This window comes from Thunnus thynnus, chromosome 15 (assembly GCF_963924715.1).
Source record: "Thunnus thynnus chromosome 15, fThuThy2.1, whole genome shotgun sequence".
NCBI lineage: Eukaryota > Metazoa > Chordata > Actinopteri > Scombriformes > Scombridae > Thunnus > Thunnus thynnus.
In genome coordinates this window covers 11655276-11672068 of record NC_089531.1, presented here as the reverse complement: position 1 = coordinate 11672068, position 16793 = coordinate 11655276, and the positions used below count along the sequence as shown (strand labels likewise).

General features: G+C 38.1%; 1 protein-coding gene across 1 annotated transcript; it reads left to right on the top strand.

Annotated features, from left to right (window-relative positions):
- The first annotated feature begins 1359 nt into the window (after positions 1-1359).
- On the top strand, positions 1360-12783 carry tmem268 (transmembrane protein 268). Its single transcript, XM_067612577.1, has 9 exons — positions 1360-1567; positions 3329-3464; positions 5658-5752; positions 5922-6029; positions 8502-8654; positions 8828-8938; positions 9923-10012; positions 10263-10481; positions 12200-12783. Exons 2-9 carry the CDS (start codon positions 3347-3349, stop codon positions 12365-12367), a joined length of 1062 nt encoding a protein of 353 aa, XP_067468678.1. The 5' UTR covers positions 1360-1567; positions 3329-3346; the 3' UTR covers positions 12368-12783.
- Positions 12784-16793: the final 4010 nt, after the last annotated feature.

Sequence of the window (16793 nt, the reverse complement as noted above, 5' to 3'; positions counted from 1 at the left end):
GGGAATTTGAAGGTGGACGTTCTGTAACCATATCTGGTGTGTGTGTGTTTTGTATTTTAAGGGACTTAAAGCTCTTAAGTTTGAGGTTAAAATTTTGTATTTTATTTTATTTGTTTAATCTGTTTCAGCACTACTTGCACACTTACACACCTTTTCACTACCTGTATCCTGTTTACAATCCACAAATACAGTTTAACCTGTATATAGACATTGTATGTTGTTGTCCATTTGTTTTTTTCTATGGGTTTGTATCAACTTTTTCACCTACAAGCTTGTACATAATAGTGATATGTTTATGTTTGGCTTTTTTGTCCTTGTTTTGGCTGTATGTCCATGTGCATCTTCCTGAAGATTGTTGTTTGTAAGTATATTGAGAGCCACTAGAAACTGGAGTCAAATTCCTCGTATAAGTAAACCATTAAAACTGATTCTGACATACGGATAAGCAATACAGCAGATGTGATGTATAACTTGCAGCCCCCATCACTGGTTAGGTTTTTAAAACTTGTGTTCAAACAATCAATCGAATGAGTCGATGAAACAGAATCAGGATAACAACAACAGGAAAGATACTGTGAACATGTGTATATACATGTGTCTGTATTCTATATGACTTTGACACACACTGACATGTCGTGTGTGTATGAGTGTAAGTGTGTATACAGTATGTAACCATATATTTAAAGGGTAGGTTCATAATTTCTCAAGTCTGTATTAAAACAACAGTCAGGTGTCTCCCTTCAAATGTGCTTTCGGTTTAAGTGATGGGGGGCAAAATCCACAGTGTGTCCACACAGTAATTTTGTGCAAAAATGCATTCAAAAGTTTATCTGAAGCTAATATGAGGCTTCAGATAAGATTGTAAATTGTAAATGTGGCTGATGGATATCTACATCTTTGTGTGTGTGTGTGTGTGTGTGTGTGTGTGTGTATCCACCGTGTGACCCCACTGGACTTTATTAGTTAATGTGTGACAGTTCCAGTACAGACACAACATGGTGCCAGTGAAAACAAACTGGCACCTCTCCATGTTTTTAGAATGCCAATAAAATGCTAACATGTCCCATATCATAAAACATTTTTACTGCATACTATAGCTATAAAACAGATTATTATTCTCTATTACCATGATACTGACAGACAGAAATCCCACCTTAAAATATATAAAGGTTTGAATCGCCATGCTTAATAATTCCAAGCATGTAAAAAAAAAAAAAGGCTGAACTAACACAGTTCACAGTTCTCTCTCTAGTGTCGTCTGTATTGAGACGTGAACCACAAACCGCATTCCAGCAGTCATGAGGCAGAGCTGATCTGAGTCACACGCTAAGAGAGACAGAGAGAGAGAGAAATAGAGGGAGAGAGAGAGATAGAGAGAGAGAGAGAAGTAGGGAAGAAACTCTGCTGAGACACGAGTGTGAAAGTAACCTACGCCACACTCTGTATGAGCTGCATGCTCTCAAGATGTATGACAATGTTCAACAGTGACAACAGTCACAATAGGATCGAGAAAGGAATACAATCATCACAGCTTTATTGACATGATGGATTTTCATCTGAAGAGCAGGTAGGTTGTGTTTAAATCATATAAAAAAAGTGGACTTTGTGGGTTGTTTGTGTTGGTTTTGGTTTCAAGGCTTCACTGGCTCAAACAGTGAAGCCTGAAATGAAACAAGGGTCACTGAAATGAAACAAGCAGGGCAGCCACTGAAAAATAAGATTGAACTTTTGTATACAAATAACTTTTTAACTAGACTTCCAGGAGATCTTTTTTACTTCAAGAGGGTTTCAACTTTTTTTTTTGCAGTGAATGCATCAAGTCTAACATCTCTGCTCAACATTCAGATTTCAATTTATCCTTCAGGATAAAAAAAATCTTGTGAAATGTGATGCACTTTTCCTTGAAACAGACACAACCTACAGACGAGATGCATTTTAAAGAGGCTATGAGTTTAGTTTTTACTGATAAGATCAAGACAATTATGCCGTTTCCTCTATCTAGCAGCGAAACACTGCAGATGCTGCTCGTGCAAAAACTTCTGCTTGCACATGTGTGGACAATATGTTCTCCTATTGAGGCAGGTGCAATGTAAGCAGACGATGATAAATTGGCTTAGAGTTTGTGTGACTTTATTTACAGGCAAGGAAGTGAAAACGAGAGAGTAGATAAAGGCAGAGAGGAGGCCTACGTGGGAGAGAAAGTAAAGAGAGAGACTGCCGTGTTGAATTTTTACACTTCAGTGCCGAAATGTGGCTCCGTCACAGGCAAACAGGCGAGAGAGAGAGATGGAAAGAGACCCAGAGAGAGCTGGTTTTATCTGCATGTAGCTTTTCTTTAGTTTCATCCCTTTCTTTCTTTTTTTTTGCTTTTTTTTCACAGACATTAGGCTGTTGAAAGGATCAGAGGAAGTGTGCTTAGCGTTGTTAAAGGTGTAGTGCACAGAGATATGAATGTCTTATCCTCTATCAACAGACCCAGCTACACTGTCATGATAATACATGACATTCTGGATGTTCTTTTCTTTGAAGACAACACAGATATTGGCAACTCTAAAAGCTCATAAAAAAAAAGGAAATTCATTTAAGTCTAGTCCTCCAAACTTTATCTACCAAATAAGATGGTAATAACCTTTTTGTTCTGCCTTTGAAAGCAGATAACACCATGAAAACGTCATAACAGTGAAGCCCTGAAAGGAGAAGTGGTCTCGTTTCCTGCATGTTCTTGCCTTTCTTGAGCTACTTCAAATAAACTGTGAACATGTCTATCAGAGATAAGGGCCGCTGTTTATGTGAAGAGCTTTCTTGAAAAGGATTGCAGCCGTTGATGTGAATGTTCTGCTTCCTCTACTTCGGTTCAGCTTCACCTTTGTGCCTCCAATACTTACGCAGCAGACTTGCTCTTTAACAGTCAGCTTCATGTATTAGTTACATCATCGACCCGAGTTGGTCACATGAAAACTGATATCATAGTGTTATTTAGATTTCTTGCACCGTAAGGTTTACCTGTAGTGAACTGTTTCGTGGTTCTTTTGTGACTCTATTGTTTTCAAATGTAATTGCAAAACGATGCATGCCTGCTGTCACATGAAACCTCCGCATCCTCTTTTGTTCTTGCTCAAATTGAAAGTTTTCAAGGGTGTTGAGGCAGCAGGTTTTAGCACTTCAGGGGTGGGGGGCCTCTCAGGAATTTCTGGAGTTTCAGTTTTTCAGACATTATGAGACAGAAACTAGAAAATGTCACCATCAAGTTTTATGTTATAAATACGGCAGCAGCTGTTCAGTATTTCTTATCAGTATTTTCCTTGACGCACACTTTTTTCTTCTTCAGGGTCTGGTTTCCTCTGAGATGATGGAGGACAAGAACGGAGTTTGTCATGTGATGGAGGAGAGTGAAGTGGATGTTCAAATTAGACACACTAAAGTTCAGCCGCAGGCAAACAACAGCATACCCAAATGGTCAAATGGTAATATTTGTTTCTTTACTTGTCTTTATCTGGTATAAACTTTTATGCAAAAAGCTTCAAGGATCTCAGTGTCGTATTTTTGTATTGAACATACTCCATTTGTGCCAAAATGGTGGCATACAGGTATTATACAGTTGTGTCAGAGCAGGTGCAAGAAGGGCTACAGGGATACAGTGGAAGGACCCAAATGCCGATGTCTGAGGCAAAGCTTGATACAGTTAAATGATTTAATGCACAATATGGATGTTCAAAGGTTTTCTGGATGGTAAGGCAGGTGAGGGTCAAAACCAGAGAAGGCAGTCCAAACAGGCAAATAAACCTGAAAAGGAGCAGGCAAGAATCAAAAGTCCAATAAACAGGCAGGTAACAGGTCTCAGGTACAGAAGATGAACCAAACATAGATACAGCAGCTAGAGAGCAAGAAGCACATGGCTACTTAACAGTCTGGCAGAGAACAATGGAAGTAGACCAGTATAAGTAGTGAGTGGCTGATGAGGGAATGAGTTGGAGGTGGTGAGTGGGCGGAGTAGGATAGGACTGATGAGAAATGGGAACGGGTGTGTAGATGGGGAAAGGAAGGAAAGTCTGAGGTAATTTGGTGGACAGCTTGAGGATGGCAGGTCAGGGGAGTTGAAGGAAAGTAAATGGCCTGGGAGAAGTGAGCAGGAGCTGGAGACAGAGACAGAGAGTGATGCAGAGGGCTGAGGATCAGAGTGTGTGGCTGCAGAGAAGGACTGAGGAGAAGTTGTTGTACACGTTTCCCTGCTGTTGTGTAATTGTTTGACCTTTGTCACTGGTTTATATTGACTACACAAACTTTTACCTGCATCAATCCATAATTAACAGTGCTAATAATGCTATTAATGCGATTCGGGGTACAACAACAATGTTGCTTATGTAATTTAGTGTTTTATTGTGTAGTTTTTGACCATTAGATAAAAATCAATTATTGCTCTATAAACGACCTTTATACTGTAGTTATACTGAGATGAGACAGATTGTAACAACACATGGCATTAGTGTTTCTTTCAGACTTACATTTTCACATTCAGTTTTAGTATTTGGAACCTGATGTGGAAATCTAAAAGGAGTTTGTTGTTATCATCAACAAATCCCAGCAATGTATTACGGAAGACGTATATCTTTAAAAACTGGGCACAAAAATATAGTTTTGCTTTCTAAAAAAGACATGTGGGTGCTGTAGTGTTTAGCAAATGTTATTCAAACAGGAGTAAATAGTGCGTTTGTTGAGGACTACTCTCAGCAGCGGATTTGATATGATAGTGAGAAGCTACGGCGAATGTGGGATTCACTCAAAATGAAACACAGTGCCCATGTTGATTGTAATGAAGGGGTTTACCACCCAGTGGCTCATTGATGTGTTGTTTTGGAGCTCTATGGCACACAGGAATAAGATCTATCTGGCTTTGGAGACGATACTTGTCAGTCGAATCAACTCATTGTTGGTTTATGAGAAATATAAAAGATCACCAGACTTCTCCTTTAAAGCATTTCCGGTGTCCACTAACCACAATCCCAGTCAAACTGAATCTGAAAGTACACAGCTGTGTCTTCATTGTCTTGTTTATTTTGGCTCATAGTTTGATGATTTGTCCTGTGAGGCTTTTTTCAGCAATCTTTAAGGCTGTGATACCGATGGGGAACAAATCAGTGTTCCAATCTTAGATTACCTCATGACCAACCCGTTAGAGACGTATAATCACCATGTGCCACCGTAACGTCACGTTCACATGCCATCGATGCCACTTAACCTGTGCAGACACGTTAAGACATGAATAGACCCTTTTGACACACATTATTTCCCCTTAAGTAGCTTTAATGATGGAAAAACCATCTTATTTCACACTGTCTGACTGTATTGAACATGTGTACCAGCTTGTTTTAGCTCTTCATTGAAACTATATGATGTTTACATTGAGTGTAAAATTGGAATAACATATTTGGCATCTAGTGATCTCCACTAGAATTTAAAATAAAGTTCTGGGGTATTTGAACAATGTTTGGCTGTACAAAATAGGGTTTGTGACCCTAAAATCTTTAAATATTTTGTGTGTTTGCCAAGTTCTCATTTTCTTGTCACACTTCCATTTTAAGTATTTATCTAATGATCGTATTGTGGACTGCTCTCTCTCTCTCTCTCTCTCTCTCTCTCTCTCTCTCTCTGGCTCTCAGGTCAGTGTGTTCTGGCAGTGCCGAGCTGTTCATTTTTAAACCCCAGCTTTGATCTGTCTCTGTGCCGCGCAAAACTGGAGAGGGATGGCTTCCAGGTCAACACACACACACACACACACACACACACACACACACACACACACACAACATAAAGAACAAAATACAGATGTATTTATCACAGAATTATAACTGAAATTATTCGTTATATCACACTCGTGGTTAATTCAGGTTTGTAATTTGTCTTTTTTTTAAAAATCATTTCAGATTCCAGTCACAGATATGGAGGTTCCACTGAGGATAGCTCTGGACGTTCCTTCAGTCAGGAGATACATGGTTTTCAACTCGGCCCTCTTCCATTTCATAATGGCTCCGGTATGATCATCCAGCTCTCTGTCTCTGTCCAGTCCCATCAACCTTTTACCCAACATATATCAGTACTGCATTTCCATAAAGTTAGGGTTTTTGCAAGAGATTAAAAATAAAGAAAAGAATATTCGAGATCTAATCCCAAAAAAATATGTGGATACTTGGTTTGTGCCTCATTTGTACGTCACTTTAGACAAAAGCGTGTACATGTAAAATCAATGCAGGAGAGGAAGAGATATTCAGCCTTTAATTCCCACGTTTGAGTCCCCAAACATGTTGCAATATTCATAGTACAGCTCAAAAACATCTGTCATTACATCCTTCCTGTCTGGTAAACAATCACGTCTTTCAAACTTTATGCCCCCGGTTTGTAACACAGGTTGTTAAACATTTCAACAGAAGACGGCATCATCAGGGTCGTTTTCTTAGACTTTAGAGATCTCAGAAGACATTATTCAACAGGCTTGTGACAAGTAAAATGATCTTGATGTGTAAGAACGGTGGAAGGGGCCTTTAAGTGCCTTTAAGCTCATATGAGCTTCGCTGCAAATACAGAGCTCATATAAATAGCACACTGGAATAGATCAGATCAAACATGGCATAAATAATCACATTATATCACAGGCAAAACAACACTGCGACTGTGTACCGCTGGTAACTGTTAACAGCTTCTGCCTGTGAATCTCTTTTACTGTTGTACATGTAATTTTGAATTTAAAATATGTTTTTATCTTATTTTTGTGCGGTTGAAGGTTGTAGAACGGATGCTGAAAAAAGGCTGCAGATAAACGTCATGATGTTGATAAAAATCAGATCATGAATGTGCTTTTATATCATCCTCTGCAGTTTGATGGCTTTTATTTATTTATTTATTTATCTATTGCGCCTTAATCGACATTTACATTTTAATAACGTCGATGTGAATGTGCTGGGGTTTGCTCAATAGCCCTAAACATCTTGCATAATTGTAGGCAAGTTGCTTTGTTCACAGTGAGAAGAAGTTCCTTTTAGGAATCAAAAGTTTCTTTTTGTGACTCATACATTAAAAAAAAAAAAAGAGAGAAATTAAATGTCAGAGCTGATGTAGCCAGGTTTATTTTAAGAATTAGGCCTGCTTCAGAATTACAACACATTCATCCACTGTGCTGTGATATTTGGCTGCAAATGGTTTCTTCTTTCTTGCCATCAATACAGAAACATGGAAAATTGTCTCTGCTGGTTCCAAACAGTCTTTATGTGTTATGTAAGTTTTATCACCTAGAAAAACTGCCAGAATCCTTTATCTGACCTTATAAGGCTGTCACATGTTCTCATTTTTATATCATGGAGTCAAAAGAGTTCTTTGACATTTTACTTATTCGTTTTCTTGCCAAGAGTTAGACGAGAAGATCAATTTACTCTCCCTTCTGGCTCCAGCATCAATCTTCTCATCTAACTCTCAGCAAGAAAGTGATTAAGCGTATTTCCCAAAATGTAGATTTATTCTTTTGATGCTAGTTGCCAGCTGTCACTCAGGATGTTTTAAGCAAACTATCACCAAGCGTTAGGCTACTTATTGGTTTTCTGTGTCATGCCAAACATTTAGCCCATTCTACATGGGATCACAATACACCACTATTTTACAGATCATGCATCTTCTGGTAAAATATATACAAAGCATATACAGAAGCATGTGGAAAAAGAACAGAAAAGAAACACGGAGACAGAGAAGAAATGTTACATATGTACAGATTAGCTCTATAAAGAGCTTTTTTTCTCTTCTTCCAGGATTTCTCCAAGTAACTGGCTAATTTATATGTTTCATATGTGAACAGCCAACTCAGTCTTTGTGCATCATCCAAATCTACAAAATGAATATCTATTTATTTATCTTACTAGACAAAGCATTGCACAGTTCCCAATAAAAAGGACAGTAGAAAACAAAATGGAACTCATTTACTATCTCATTTAGACGGCACATTGGACAAATCCGATTTTCCACAGTTTCAATAGTCAGTGGACATATTTTATACAAACTAATTCTCAGTACCATATTCGGTTTTTATCATTGTAAATATACACAGTTTTGGTTTAGTCCATATATCATCAGCCCATTGCTCTTTGCTCTGGACAAACAAATGTTGAGCTTTTTATTATTTTTAAAAAAAAGTCTCACCAAACCCAGAGTTGCAGAATAATGTGCACACATTAAAACATTACTTACATACCCATATGAACACTGAAACAGTTTTTGCTTGCTGTAATCATTCCTCTTGTTCATACTGGCCATTAAAAGATCCCCTCCAAACAAAATCCATGCAAAAATTATTCAGAAGTTGATCTGAAGTTAATACGAGGCTTCATCAGTCTGAGTTAATCAAATTATGAATGGAAGTGCAGTAGGAAGCATCTCCTAATGATTTGTTTGGGCGTCTGATGTGTTTTGAGACAAAAACTGTGAACATATCCTCTAATATTCCTCTGTTTTCTTTCCACCAGATGCTGTATGTGGTGGTGTGGTGTGCCGTGTTCTCAACTCTCCACCTCTACATCACCGTCAGCGACTACTGGGTCCTCTGCCTCTCTGTCAGTCTGGTTTCCATCTTCCTCACCACTGCCATCATCTTTGTCCTCCACCACAGTAACAAAGAAGTAAGAGGGGTTTATTTCCATATGTACAGTGTATTTGAGTTTTGAATTTAGGTTAATCTCAGGAGGATTTCTTAAAATATCCCCACAGTGATTTCAATTTTTATATGAGGGGAATACCTGAAATGTGAAATAAGTGATTCTAAAACTTGTCTCTGTGTCTGTTTTTGTGTCAGATCAGCATGAACTTAGACGTCCGGCTGATCCAGGTGAATGAGAGGATGGTGAAACACAAGCTGCTGGTGGCCGTGGCCGACTGGGTGCAGAACTGCACCGGAAACATGAAGGTATGTTCCTCTGAAATTAACAGAAGAAGAATTTGGTGTTTTACTTGTACTAAAATATTCTTTTTGCAGACAATACTTGCTTTGTCAGAGTTATTTTGCTGTTTGCTCTGCTGCTGTGTCACTTTCCCCGCTGCTCTCAATTGTCTTGTTGATGTTAAGAAGTAAAGCATAACTAGATGACACAATAAGATATGAAAACATGATAACAACATCGCAACAACAGGGAGAGTGACATAATAAGGTAAACAAGATATGACACAAAACTATGACGAAGCAAATACACGCAACCGCCTGTGTTTGGCCATCTATATGATATGAAAACAATCTAGATGTTTTGCAACATTTTACAGACATTTCCCCAAATTTCATGACATATTTTATGACTATTTAGTATCTTAAGAAACTTTGGGATCTCCACTAATATTTAAAATGCAGTTGCGTGGGTTTGAACAATGTTTGGCCGTACAGCATGAGCTTATGAAAATGGACCTGCATCAAGTATCAAGAAATAAATGGAACTGAGTGGGTTTGCTCACGTACAGCAGGTCACATCAAACAGCACAAAATGTATCATCAAGATCTGTCAGTAATTCTGGTAATAACAAGAATTAAAAGGTAATATACACAAAATCAAAGTAGATTTTAGAACAACAACAAGAACACTCTTCTTATAGGAGGCTTTGGAGGTCAGTGATAAAAGAAAAAGCATGAAGAGAGACACATATTAATGCTGCTAACAAATGTTAAAAGAAATAGTCTGTTCCCTGGTGTGCATCTCCTCCATGTTGTTAATCATGTAGGAGTAAAGACGTTTATGTAAAGTGATTAGTAAATGTTTTCCTGTAATAAAACTTGCCAAAATGTGAGTTGTGGGTGGTGATTTTGTGGTCTGGACTCCTACAGTACATCAGCAATGAACAAGAAATTGAATAAATTTGCTTTGGCATGTTTCTTATGCTGATGCATTCACATGTCTCTCTGTAGCTCTACTTTGTGTATTGGGACATGACTCGCTGTCTGAGAGCACTGACTGAAACTTTAGAGGATCGCAGCTCTGCAGCCAACGACACCCAGGTGAGTGAGTCGACTACATCTGTAGCTCAGTTTGTCCTCCTGCTGCATTATTGATTTCTTTTGTGTTCCCATGTTAGTCCTCCCTCAAAAATCAATAGAAACATAACTCTGTTGAGAGGAGATTTATTTCTGGACTTTGAAGAAACAGAAGTTTAGTCGTCGTAGGAGAGTGTCACATTTCAAAGCTTCCGTTCTTGCATCATGTAGGATATTTCAATAATCTAATGTATAACAATCACACTTTCAACAGAAAAAACTGAAGAGGAAAATGTCCCATCTCGTCCTTGTGACCGAGGTTAAGGCTGCTGACCCGGAGGATGGTGGGTCAGACGTTAGTCAGGGCTCAGATGAACAGAGGCCTCTACTGAGGAATGAGGAGACGGACTGCAGTTCCTCATCCAGCCAGCAGGAGGACGCCAAAGTCACCACCAGTTACAGCCTCGTTCCTGACGCATCGTTACCTGCGCAGGTAAGAGACATGATGCTTCAAGGTTTCTGTGAGTGATATATCAGCAGTCTTATTACAGATATATCTATATTGGTCTGTATATTGTAAGATTAGCAATAAGAACGTGAAGTGCCGAAAACTGCGGATGAAAAATTATTATCTATTATTTTAGTTATGTTTGTGTATTTTAGTGAAGTCAGTTGGTTAGTGACTTTATCGTGAATTGGTTAGTTAGAAACTTTACTGTCCAAAATGTGGGAAATGGTCTTTATTTTCAGCAGCAGCGTGAAGAAGAAAGGGAAATTAAAGGTGCAATATGTAAGAATCAGAAATTCCTTCTCATTAATGACACCGGTGGCCGTTAAGTGAGCTGCATTCAGCATCCTGTTGCTCACACTCCATCCAAAGCTTCGCTAACATTAGCCAGCAAAACCACAATATCACAATATATGTCACATGCTTTGCAGTAATGTTAGCTTAGCTGACTCTGTGTTGTGGTGGGTGCCGGTCATTTGTTGACATTAGCAGACTCCATTTATAAGCTAACGTTAGCTAGTGTTACACCCTGTTGGTGCTGTAGGGGAACGGAAGAGAGGCAAGGCAAGGCGTCCTGAGTCCTTTACATAGAAATCAGTCCACAGTTGTCTGTTATAGACAACTGAGAAAGTTGGGGAATGTCTCATTTTAACATTTCTTCACATTCTGTTGATAATTTTAGTTAATTTTTGAGTGTTTTAAACTAACATTCTTACATAATTCTCACATACTGCACCTTTTAATAAATGAAATTAAACAGATTGGGAACAAAACATTAACAAAAAGACTTTAAAAAACTCAGATGCAGTTAAAACAATTTATTAATCTAAATTTCTTTCTTTTATACTGTCACTTTCATTTGTAATTTTATTGTTTATTGTTTAACGGGATATCCTGATTTAATGACATATTTTCATAACTTAACTGATGCCAAAGTAGTTTGTTCTCTGTTATATTCTCAAGTCAATAAATGAATATTAACGGATGTATCAGATTTTTATTAAATTCAAATATCTGTATTGGTACTTTCAAAGAAAATTCAGTATCTGTGGGGCTTAAACTGATAACAATCATATGACCCAAACCGCAGCATCAAAACATGTACAGATGAGAGATTTCTCTGTGAGAGAACGGCTTATTTTATCTGTGTATGCGGCTGATATTTTCAGTGTTTTGAGACTTAAAGTGAGCTGCTGATTTTTTTTTTTTTGCCATCCAGTATTTTCAAATGTAACTAGAAATTAAACTAGATATTGAGGTTTTAGTATTCTGACCATCACAGAACACTTCAGTAGACGAGTACAACTTAAACATGTATGTTTTACATGAGTTAGCTTCTTTTTCAGGGGAATGACCCATGTTGTTTATTAGAGAGATGAAAAATTCAGACTATATTACCTCCTGAAATTGCTTTCAAAACCCCCCAAAAAACACTAATAGAGCAATCGAGTTACAGAATAAAATATGCAAATAGAACAAAACTTAAGTACAAAATTCAAAAGCTGCCTTTTATCCTGAAACATTGACTGTATTTCAAGACAGATGGTGAACAGATTTTCTACTTATAATGCAAGTTAAATCTCAAACAACCAGTTTCCAAGAGTGTGGAAACGACAGTTAAATGGTTTAAATAACACCAGCACCAATAAATATTGGTCTATCTCCACACATGCATAAACTCCTTTTCTCCCCTTTTATTGCAGGCTAAAGCCTACCAGCTTCTGATGACCTACAGTGCCGCCTATGTGAAGCTGCTGGTGTCTGACAGGCTGTCAGGGCCGTCGCACCACCGACTACGACCCCGGAGAAATCACTGCACCACCGCCCCGTTCTGCCTCTGCCAGTACATCAAAAACAAGATCCTCCGATAACACATCTGGTGAAACAGATGAACTGCTGGACTATTAAAAAAAAAAAAAAAAAAAGACTTCTGCTTTGTGTCCAGGCTCTTGAACAGACTGACATCCAGGAGGATTTCCTAAGAAGCAATAATGGATTAAGTGACATGTTAATAAAAAAAAGAAGGACATGTTTGGAGCTTCAATCTCTTGACTCCTCAGTTTTAAAGTTTGTTCTCCAGCCTGCGGGTTACTGTATCTCTACTGCTGTTTTCACGCCAGCTCTGTGTTTGCACCACCTGGATCCCCGTCCGTTTTGTGCCAACAACTGCCAAACAAAGGTCCATCCAGCTGCTGTAAAACAATATTTGTACTCTTGTATGTACATGACAATCGCCGTCTACTGTTTAAATTATTTGTACAAATAATAAATATATTCTTGTGATTTATCCTTTGCAATGGATTCTACAGTATCTTTGTGGCTGACTTGGAGGCAGCAGTGCCTACAAGAACTGTACTTAAGTACAATTTTGAGGTGCTTTACTCCAGTATTTCCATTTTATGCTCCTTTATACTTTATACTACTCAACCACATTTCAGAGGGAAATATTATATTTTTAGTCCACTACTTTTATTTGACAGCTGTAGCTATTAGCTACTTTCAAGATCAAGATTTTACATTTAAAAAAAAAAAATATGATAAGCTCATAAAATACAATGTAATGTTAAAGATTAAACCCGTGGCTGCCAAGCTTTTTGGCTTGTGGCCCTGTGTTAAAAAAGGTGTGTCTAGATGAGGCCCCTTGGTATGTTTCAGATGTCTTTGAGTTGTTAGCAGCTCCAAACCTTTTATATGGTTTCATTTAAATAACTGCTCGAGAAAGAGGTAAAGGCAAAGAGGTAAATTATTACATATTTCACAGAAAAAGCAAAGATTAGAAAAAGGTTTTTTTTTTTTTAAAAATACAAATTTGTGTAGCAGAACTTTGTTTATTCCTCTTTCCTCTCCCATTAATCATCTCATGACCCCTCAGATTTATCTTGTGGCCCAGTTTGGACGAGGCTTCACCCCTACGTTGGGAACCACTGGACTTAACTACCAAACTGTACATGAAGTATTAAAATACAGCTCCACCTCGACCACTTACAACAGTAAAAAGCTGGCTACACATTGATCTTGATAATAAAATATGTAATAATCAGTCACAGGGGCCGTTTTCTTTACTTTTGCTCCTCTAGTATATTTTGTTGATAACACCTCTGTGTTTTTACTTACGTAGGACTTTAAATGCAAGACTTTAACTTATAATGGAGTATTTTTGCATCATTAAATTAATATTTTTACTTAAGTAAACGTCTGAATGTACTTCTTCCACCACAGCTTGGAGGATTGATAAGTGATTTGTAGAAAAAGACAGTGGACGCATGAAAGGAAAGAAAGAGAATCCCCTTGATGCAGGAGTGTAATGATGCTGAAAGGGGGTTAACACGAATCATTGGCTTTAGTTTTCTAGCTACATCATCTCAAATGTCAGCAGCAACACAGCAGGACCAAGTGTGTTTGTGTGTGTGTGTGTGTGTGTGTGTGTGTATGTGTGTGTTTGTGCTTGTTGTACACCTATGATTTTATGTGTGTGGGTGGGTTAGTTATCTATACATAAAGACATGTTCTGGATTTATTTTCCAGCATCCTCCAGTATTACCAGCGAGTATCCATCAGTCCTGATGCTGTGGCCAGAATGACAGCCCAGCAAGGGAGCTGCAGCATGACACAAACACACACAGCGAGACAGCCAGCGTGGCCAACGCAGGGAAAGCTGGGATTGTGTGTGATGGAGGAGAGAGGCGTGCAGCGTGAGGCCAAGTTAAACGATCTCAGAGACACTGGCTCTCCTCGGGAGGCTAAACGGCCATCTGTGATCCTGCACACACAGGCTGGCGCGGCTCCTGCCTTTAGTTTCTCCCTCAAACCTCTTTTTCCATTGGCCTGATCTGTTGGGCACATACTTAACTGTTCATGAGATATTAATTAATGGATTTTACTTAAAAGAAAATCATCATCATGGGATGAAACAGCAGCAAAAGTAAGAGAAGACATGGAAACATAGGAAAAATAAAGAAAATAACAAAGCCATTCTGGTGCCTCTGTGCATTTGAGCTAAATGCTAATGTCAGCATGCTAACATACTGGTATAAGGTTTACCATGTTCAACATTTTTTATCAGTTATCAATTATCTCTACATTCACAGTTCACTATTGTTCGCTCAACAGACAGGTCAGTTGGACTCTTTTTCCCATCTCTACACACATGCACAGTCAATCATTGTCTTTTCAACAGACAGGTGCGACTGGCCTGTTATCTCTGCAAAGCAGTTTCACCATGAACCAGATCATAAAACATCATCAAAGTATAGTGTAAAGTAGTGGCAAAGTACCAGAATAAGTATAACGTATTGTATTTTTTCCCATTTCTATTTCATTATCAATTAATCTGTTGATTATTTTGTTGATTAACTGATTAGTCATTTAATTGGTTTATAGAATGTCAGAAAAGGGTGAAAAAAGTTGATCACCATTCCACAAAGCTTAAGATGCAACCTAAAATGTCTTGTTTTGTCCCAACCAACAGTCCACAACACAAAGATATTCAGTTTACTATCATGGAGGACTAAAGAAACCAGAATACACTGATATTTAAGAAGCTGGAGGCAGAGCATTTTAGCATTTTTACTTGAAAAGGACTCAAAACGAAACAACGATGTTGTAGATCATTTTTTGTTGATTGATTAATTGACGAATTGTTGCAGGTCTAGTCTGTATCAAATTTTAGCAATCCATTCATTCAACAGTTGTTAAGACATTTCACTAAAAGCCATAGATGTGAACCTCATGGTGGTGCTGGAGGAAAAGTCAGACTGATTTGGATTCATCCTCTGGGAACCATGAATGTCTGTTTCACTGGATAAGCGGAAATCTGGACCTGCTGGCAGTGGTGAAAGACATATTTACTTCAGTAAAGGTAACAACACACAATGTAAAAATACTCAATTATAAGTAAAAGTCCTGCATTCAAAATCTTACTTCAGTAAAAGTACATGGTATTGTCAGTAAATGTATTTTAAGTTTAAAAAATAAAAATAGTAAGTATGCAAAATGGCCCAATTTTGAGTGTTGTATTTATCATACGTGTATATATTAATTGAATATTAAAACTGTTTAATTAATGTGCACATGCAAACAGCATTTTAATGTCAGCAAGGTAGAGCTAATTTTAACACCTTATACTAGTCTAATCTATATCAATGCATATATAACAAATCATATGTTTTACATACAAAATGTTGTTATAGTAAAAAATACAATATTCCTTTGCAGAAGTACACAAAGTATCACAAAATGGAAATACTCAAGTAAATGCATTTACATCAAAATTGTACTTAAATAGAGTACTTGAGTAATGGTACTAAGCTACATTCCACCGCTACCTGCTGGCAACACTGTAGGAAAAGTTAGGTGATGACAAAAGTCAGTAGGGGTGCGTTCCGACACCCAAACTACCGTAAAAGATTTAGTATGTCCCAATACATAGTATGTCAAATGCAGTATGTCAAAAATACTAGGATGTCCTACTACATCTGGTCACATTTAGCAGTATGGAAGCCAGCATGCTTTTCTTTCCACAATCCTCTTCATGGCATAAGATCCGTCACATCAACTGAGCCGCCGAGAGAGCACAGACCAATGACAGCGCATTGACAGTGCAATGACGGAAGCCGGCATGACGACAAGTGCCAGTTGTATGCATACTGCATGCAACAGTACGTAGTTTGTGAGGGCAGCTGCAGTATGTACTAAAAGTAAAAAAGTAGAAGTATGCGATTCAGAACATATTGCCAAATTCATCATCGGGGAACCATGAATGTTTGTGCACAATCATGGCAATCTGTATGTTAGCTTTTGAGATGATTTGGTCTAGGCCAAAGTGGTGGACCGACCACCTAACATCACCACCCAGAGCCATATTACATGATCAATAAGACATAGAAGACACTACTGTTGGTCTGATTTAAAATGTTAAGAGTAGATATATTGAAGGACACTAAAATTCAAGTTTATACAATATAAACTTCCAAGACGGAAAGATATAATCATTTTTATGTGATATAGATTCAGTGGAGATGATAGGAAACAACAGCTACCCTAAATGTAGAAAAAGCAGCTATAAAGCACAAACCTTATGTGATTAAATACGTGATAGTGAGAGATACTGTAGCTCATGTCAGGGAGGGAGATAACGAGAGACGGAGAGGGAGAAAACCGGGGCAACTATAAATAGCAGCTTAGCGATGAGGGGAGAGGAAAGGCCGCAGAGAGACTGAGAGGATGGAGAGAGATAGATAGAGAGAGAGACGGAAAGGTGAAAAACAGACCCGAAGAAAGAGATGTGTCGTTCACAAC

Coding starts and splice junctions, on each gene's coding strand:
- tmem268 (XM_067612577.1), top strand. CDS start 3,347: ATGATGGAGGACAAGAACGGAGTTTGTCATGTGATGGAGGAGAGTGAA. Junction 8,939..9,922: donor ACTGCACCGGAAACATGAAG/GTATGTTCCTCT, acceptor GTCTCTCTGTAG/CTCTACTTTGTGTATTGGGA. Junction 10,013..10,262: donor CTGCAGCCAACGACACCCAG/GTGAGTGAGTCG, acceptor CACTTTCAACAG/AAAAAACTGAAGAGGAAAAT.